This window comes from Pinus tabuliformis, chromosome 3_2, assembly GCF_031772625.1.
Source record: "Pinus tabuliformis cultivar Carrire ecotype Pingquan chromosome 3_2, CPIR1, whole genome shotgun sequence".
Classification (NCBI taxonomy): Eukaryota; Viridiplantae; Streptophyta; class Pinopsida; order Pinales; family Pinaceae; genus Pinus; species Pinus tabuliformis.
In genome coordinates this window covers 504,793,885-504,801,524 of record NC_142302.1, presented here as the reverse complement: position 1 = coordinate 504,801,524, position 7,640 = coordinate 504,793,885, and the positions used below count along the sequence as shown (strand labels likewise).

At 37.9% G+C, this 7,640-nt stretch overlaps 1 protein-coding gene across 1 annotated transcript; it reads right to left on the bottom strand.

Moving 5' to 3' along the window:
* Positions 1-2,992: 2,992 nt before the first annotated feature.
* LOC149181511 (putative pectate lyase 5) lies at positions 2,993-7,159 on the bottom strand. The gene is made up of 5 exons (XM_089418336.1): positions 6,635-7,159; positions 4,071-4,707; positions 3,872-3,975; positions 3,610-3,748; positions 2,993-3,517 (listed from the first exon to the last, which is right to left on the bottom strand). Exons 1-5 carry the CDS (start codon positions 6,835-6,837, stop codon positions 3,296-3,298), a joined length of 1,305 nt encoding a protein of 434 aa, XP_089274462.1. The 5' UTR covers positions 6,838-7,159; the 3' UTR covers positions 2,993-3,295.
* Positions 7,160-7,640: the final 481 nt, after the last annotated feature.

Here is a 7,640-nt window from a genome sequence, read left to right as displayed (position 1 = left end):
TGGTTGCATCACACCCACTATCAAAAATTGTGGATCCATCACTCCATGTGTTGTTTAGGAAAATCCTCTCTGTAGACAGAGACGATCCCTTTAGCCCAATGAGTGGGACTAGCAACCTACGTGACAATCTACAAGACACTTTCCTAAATTACAATCGAAATGAGAGAAGAGGAAGATGGCCTACCTCGTTCTAATGCTATAATGTCCTCCTTTGTTGAAGACCTCAAATCACTTGCGCCTCGGGCTCAGTCCTACTACTCACAGTGTTTGAATGCCTGCACAAGAGATCAAAGACACAACAAAGCATACAAATACAAATAACATAATCAAAAGTAATCCACTTAACAGATCAAGGAGCATTAAGATAAATGATGCATTAACACACACATTTATGGAAAGTGAACTAGCAGTTGTATATATTAATAGAATAAAGGAGGAAGCATACAACCAAGCCTTGATGTTAATAAGCTCTCCTTGATTGAATGTCTAAGTCCAAGCACAAGCTCTCCTAGCACTCCTTCTCCAAGCCAAACGAGTAACATGTAGGCACTATCTCAGCATAAGGGTGCAAATAGCCAAAGACCAACCATTTGGGAATGGAAAAATATGAATATATAGGAAGGGAAAGGGAGTTAGAATCTCTCCAAAGATAGGAGAAGACCCTCATCTCAAGGAGGTAGCTCATAGGGATAAGACCAAAGGGCCAAGTTGAGAGAACTCGACCTCATCCACGTCGAACAACCTCCAGCTCATCGTTCTGGAAGCCTCTAGATCACGAAGCTTCTTGTCCTCTTTGGGAAAAATTTCCTTTTAGGGATCATCATAGGTATCCAAGCCAAAAGCGTGTTGGCATCGTGAGGCTAGTATAGTGCAACTAGCGACCAACATGGGTTGCCAATGTCAGGGGAGCGATGATCCTTAAATTAGGGTTTTAGAGCTCTTTTCTTCAGGGGAAGCTCAAGGCATTTATTAATCAGTGATTCAAGGAGGATCTAAGCTACATATCAAGATGAGTACATTGCATGATTGCTAGGTTTCGAGCACTTCGGGGTATGTCACAAGGAAGTGCGAGAGGTGCGACAAAATATTGTGTAACACCATGCCAAGATAAGTAATTGATGTATTTTATATTTAATATTTCTCTTGCATGTGTAGAAGAAAATCTTGATTTGCAGCCTAGGACGAAGAATATATTTGAATCTCTTGACACAATTGAGTTGCATCACAAAATTGAGAAGACTACTAAGCTATACAACTTGTTCATATTTTATGGGAGATATTGCTCCCAACTTTTGGCTCATTATTATGTTGAGAGTCATGTTTAAGTGTAGAATCCATGACATGCTTGACCTTCTCTCCATCTGCGTTATTCCTGTATCTATAGGAAGCAATCTTTTGTTTCCCGTGGAGACCATTCAATGTTAAATTTAGGGTGCAGTTTAGTTCCTATTTTTAGTAAAAACATATTTTAAGAGCATTTATTTATTTATAATGCAATTTTCAACTATTGTAGAGTAGCAATGTGCAAATTTTTACTTTAATACATATGTTTTATAATCTCATTTCCTTTTGTATTAAAATTAGAGTACATGTTTTTCTTACTATTACTAACATGATGGCACTACATATCTCAAATCTATTTTGTATTAGAAACTTGAGATTTCTTCCATGAACTCTAATGACACTAATTGACAATATTGGAAAATTTGTAAGCTTGGATTTTGCACTGTGGTGGAAGCAATACCGAGGTAAAGTAATAAGAACAGGTTGATGCTCTCGTTTGTATATTCTTTTTCTTAGTGAATTGATAGCAACTTTATGCCTCTATATTGAATTTTTTTATCGAAAATTGCAAAGTATGTCCTTATAATGACATTGTCTTGATATGGGATTTTGTTCCCACTATACTCTCCTACACCTATGAATCGCACAGCTTGTACACAAATTAATCTTCATTATTATTTACTCATTCTAGAGATGTTTTAAACTCAATTTCTAGATGTTACAAGTGCTCACTTTGAATGCAACCTATTCATAATAAAAAAGTGCCAAATCTTGTATATGAATTTTTGGATTATTGAGTAGTTAGTTGGATGATTGGCCAACTTGATATTATGTAGAACTTTAATCAAGGTAATTTCTTACAAACACTTGAACTATGTGCAATCTACTTTTTTTGTCTTTTCATTACTGTGTAAATATTAATGTGATCCCCCTCCTATAGATATAGTCATGGTATGCAATGGCCAATAAAAATATCATTGGCTACTCAAAGAGTATTACTTTTATGAGCTTCTTATTTTAACCTATGAAATGACTTGAGCATTGCTTGGTAACTTGTCTTTATACAATGAAAAAAGATACCTACATTTCAAAGGAACTTCACATAGTAGCCAAATTTGGCTAGAGATGCGTGTGAGCCTAGTGTTATATTTAAACGAGTATCTCTTTCTCAAGTTTCCTTTTTTTTCCAATTTTCTTTTCTTTCTCATTATTGGCAAGGAGCTCGATGATTTTTTTATTTGATCTAGTGCAGGAAAGAGTTCATGGATGCATTTTCTATGCTTCTTGAGTGCAAAAGATTTCCTTTCCTTCGTTTACTCTCTTCATATTTGACATTGATTAATTCCTATCCCACCTTGGTACTTCTTCCATTTCCCAAATATCATATAGTAAAATGTAGAATGTGGAGAGAGCAGAAAAAAGAAAGATACCATCATTACTATGTCATTATTCTAGAACATTTATGCTAATGTAATTCTTTTCCTTAAATTTAAATTTAAATTATATTTAATTGTCCATAACATGATTATTTCCTTCTGCATTTCCCGATTCCTCCCATTGGCATTCCTTTACACCTCTTTCTCGATGCGATTGATAATCTTTAACTCTATCCCATATTCAAATCCAAAAAGAAAATAACATACATACACTTCAGGCTAAGCAGGAAAACCATATACAGAAATATTTCATGCTAACAAGAAAGACCAAATACGGAAATCTCGCACGTACGGATTGATTAAAATAAAATAAGCAAACTTGTTTGCCACTACAAATTGTTAAGGCAAACGACAATTTTACAGGCCGTCTTCACTGGCCCGTTAGCCTCCATCAAGAGGAGAAGGGGGGCCCATTCATGGAGTCCCAGGCTGGAAGTTAGATGAGCTTCGTCACATCAATTGACCTAACATACTGTCACACATCAAGACTGCTGTTATAACACAAAGAAGGAAAGTCCAGCTAATTCAGAGCGGCAGGGAAATTTAAGGTGGCCGTCTGCACTGGGTTGATGGAATCAGCATGCAGAGCCTTTCCTGCATGTCAGAACGCCGGCGTTCCCTGTGAGGGAGGCGACGAGAGAGGAAGGCCGCGCTGAGAGACTGGAAGCCTTCGTATAGCTGGACGATGCGCCCGCGCCCGACGGAACAAAGAACGCCCCGTTCAACATTAAGTCTCCGTCTGACCTCCAATTCCACTGCTTCCATACACTCTCCGGTGTGTACTCGCGCTTCGTTACCTGTTCATTCATTTATATTCATCCACTCCATCTACTTAATATGTTAATGTTGACAGTAATGAATTGATCAGAAATGAGGAACCAACGTTTACCTCCTTTGAAGAGCGATCGACAGGTGCGAGGAATCGGTTGCCTTGGCTGTTGATTGTGGGGTTCGCACTTCCACCGATGGCGTACATTTCCCAGTGGGTGTAATCGTTGTTCACCACATGAAAGTAGCCGTGTCGGCATCTGCGTTTCAGCATGAATGCATTAAACTTGTTTTACAGATAAACTTATCAACTCTATTGTTTACTCGATTGCTAATACATGAAACACAAATGGAAAATGTGAATTCAGATCGTTCTGGGATACCTGGGCATGCGTTGCACAAGCCCTTCTCCGAAATGGTTAAAAGCAACTGTTACTTGCATGTTAACGTCCTGAGTATAATCGTCGTTGTGGCCCAACAGCATTACCTGCAACAATTAATATAACAAATAGATTAACTTGAGGAACATTGAGAGAAAAGTTTGAACAGGTATTGTTTCTAAGCTGGAGATCAGATTCAAACCTTATCATGGTGGGTCATAAAGTTGTTTGAAATAGTAATTGCAGTCGACCCCCTGATGGCATCGATGAGCCCATCGGTGCAGCTTGACAAGGAGCAATGGTCTACCCAGATATTGCTTGCCCCAAAGATGGAAACTCCATCTCCATCGCTGATCGTTCTCCACCCGTAATGTGTCGGGGAATCCCTCACCATGGCATTTCCTGCAGGCTTGCAGTCATGGATGTGAATCCCGTGAATGATAATGTGACTCACATACTGTACCGTAATGCAAGGGCCATTTGCAATGTGGACATTGGCGCCTCTGCCGTCGATTGTCTTGTAGCTGTTCATGATAAGCTCTTCTTTGAGCTGGATGACCATGTCTCTCTCAAAGGTGATCCACAGAGGCTCCGTTTGAATAACGGCATGGCGCAGCGTGCCGGGCCGGGGATTGACCGCATCGTAGTCGTTGGGATCAGTAACCACATAGAATCTGCCATTCTGCCCTCCAATGGCATTCCTGCCGAACCCAATGGCGCAGTCTGCAAGCCTCTTTCTATTGTTTTCCCAATCTGGATCGCAGCGCCAGCAGTCGTCAATGGGGTTCCCGGTTCCGCAAGACAGATAACTTAGTTCCCTTTTCGAACTGCTAATGTTCCTGCAATTCATGCCATAAATAAAGTGTTAATGCTCCTGCCGTCCTTATTTCCATTGTGGAAAAATCTGAGGGACAGAAATTCTATAACATTCTGCCGGAACAGACAAGTGCATTACACAGATAACAATGGAAATTCCCGCACCGATTTTGAGAAAATATCACAAAATTTTTTGGAAATCCTTTGAAGTTTCAGGATTTTGGATTCCTCAAAAGTTATGGGTATTGCTATGTAACACTGGAAAATTTTGAGAAAATCTGGCAAATTTTTTTGGAAAACTCGTAAATACCCAGTATTATGGGTATTGTCATGTAAGAATGGAAAACTCGTAAATACCCAGTATTATGGGTATTGTCATGTAAGAATGGAAATTCCAGAGAAAATCTCGTAAAAAAATTTAGAAATCTGGTGAAGTCTGAGAATTTTAAATTCCCAAAAATTATGGGTATTCATGGTGATATCATTTCCAACCCAGCCAGTCTGATTTTTTGAAAATTTTCTATCCAAGTTCCTACCAAAAATTGGCCATCCAAAGAAAACTATCGCCTCATTAAACAATGCCTAATACAATGTTCTCTACAAAGCGCATCGCAATATATAATTGCCTAGACTGAGGGAAGGTTCTTTACAGAACGGGCGTAGATGTACAATTTTCTACAAAATGCATCGCAATATATAATTGCCTCGACTGAGGCAAGGTTCTCTGCAGCGCGGGCGTGGATATACAATTGCCTCAAAAGTGTGCAATCAGATGTAAAAGAATTTGAATTTGATCCCTATCAGCCGTCTATATATCGGCGTAAATTTGATCTCTATCAGCGCTCTATATATCGGCGTAAATTTGATCTCTATCAGCGCTCTATATATCGGCGTAAATTTGATTCCTATCAGCTATCGGCGTTGTCTAATAACTATCAGCGTCTATATATCGGCGTAAATTTGATCCCTATCAGCTCTCTATATATTGGCGTAAATTCGATCCCTATCAAGGTTCTATATATCTGCGTTGTCTATAAACACAAATTTGATTTCTATCAGAGCTTTATATATCGAGGTTGTCTAGGTTAAAAAATAGAAAACCTGGAGCAAGTCGTTGAAAATAGATTTTACAATATTTTTTCTTAATTACAATCACAAAAATTATGACAGAATCCGCTTTGATACCATATTAAAAAATGGAAAATTTGAGCAGAGATGCTATTTTTTTCTATATATCAACAGTTAAATAGATTACATAAGAAATCTTAATAATAAATGACTGAATTGGAACTCAACTGAAGTGGACTAAACTCTAACTCAGTGTGACACTTGGATAGACAATTATAACACCTAACAAGTGATTAGAATTAGGTTTTCCAAAAATCTAAGCCCAACATTAAAACTTAACTGAAATAGACTAAACTCTAACTCATTGTGACACTTGAATGAACAATTATAACACCTAACAACAAGTGGTTGAAATTAACCAACTTAAATTTCATCCCTATCCACCCTCTATGTATCAACATAAATTTAATCCCTATCAACCATCTATATATGAGCATTGTCTAAATATAAACTTGAATTTATCCCTAAATTCGATATATCAGCCATATAACTTTTTAGATTTCCTACCAATTTTTTTTTGGGTCATAGCTTTGTGTTATCTAAAATAAATATATCATCACCTTGAAAAGAATTTTAGACACTTGAATCATTGAAATTTCGCAACTGATTCCCACCCATCTTTTACCTAACAATTCTAAGCAAATTAAACAGAAAATTAGCCGAAAAAACTTGTAACAAATAGACTACGGCTTTATCACTTGAAAATTCAATGAAATCTTTATTACAAACGATGATGAATCTGATCAACACATAGGTTAGCCATTACAGATCAACTCCCAGTATTAGAATAATTGTATTATGTACTGCATAAATAGCAATTACCTTTCGACCATTTCAACAACTCGTTCAGGCTCTTCCACGTATTTCGTTGCATGTTGTTGTCCACGTTTAGTCCCAGCTACCACCACCGGCCGTACAGTGCCCGTCAATTTTTTGAAAATTCCAAAGCTCTTGCCCGCCTCGGATCCATTACAAAAAATCCAAAGCAGAACAAACAATGCGAGTGCACTTCGATAGCCAGACATTTTGGTTATAGAGAGGGTTCAACCGTTCAACGCTCTAATTAGTCCACAAACTGCAGGAAGTACGTTATCAAACTATGATCATATACATATAACTCATTAATAATACGGGATCTCTACTCAGTCTATTCTGCGAACAAGATCATAGATGAAATGCTGCTGGGCTAATTCCTACAATCTATAACAGCAGAAGGAATCTATTCTGCGAACAAGATCAGAGATGAAATGCTGCTGGGCTAATTCCTACAATCTATAACAGCAGAAGGAATCTTGCGTGCCAGTCGACTGCAAATGGAATGACCAAATATGAGCTGAACTTAGGTCGGGTGCACGGACCTGGGTGCACTAATCTGTATGAACACTTCGCCCCTTTATATAACAAATGACGAGTTCCTAGGAAGGAATAAAATAAGCAGAAATAGGAATTAGTCTTGATACCTAGTCAACTAAATTGGCCATCCAAGAGTTGCCACCATGTGGGTGACAGGACTGTACCAAGAAAAAGCGGCCCAAAATCATAACTGTTCGATGAATGAAATGGCCCAAAATCACGGCTGTGCAAAAAAATTATCATTGATGTGGGAAAATTCTCCACTCCACAAGGGCCAAAGTCTTAACTCCACCACTTTGGTCTAGTTTTATAGGTTTAGAAATTGTATCCAATTTCTTATTCACAAATTTTAGAAAAAAAACTTTATTCTTTAGTATTAAAGGTAGTAGATACAGACTATTACAATTTCAATATGATCACAAAAATATTAGAATGTTTCAGAATGTTTCACCTACTTATAGCATTGTTTCTAAAA

Excerpts from the sequence above, each read along its gene's own strand:
- LOC149181511 (XM_089418336.1), bottom strand. The coding sequence starts at position 6,837 with ATGTCTGGCTATCGAAGTGCACTCGCATTGTTTGTTCTGCTTTGGATT. Across the intron at positions 4,708-6,634 it reads GTTGTTGAAATGGTCGAAAG|GAACATTAGCAGTTCGAAAA; the intron begins GTAATTGCTATT and ends CATGAATTGCAG. Across the intron at positions 3,749-3,871 it reads CTTGTGCAACGCATGCCCAG|ATGCCGACACGGCTACTTTC; the intron begins GTATCCCAGAAC and ends GCTGAAACGCAG.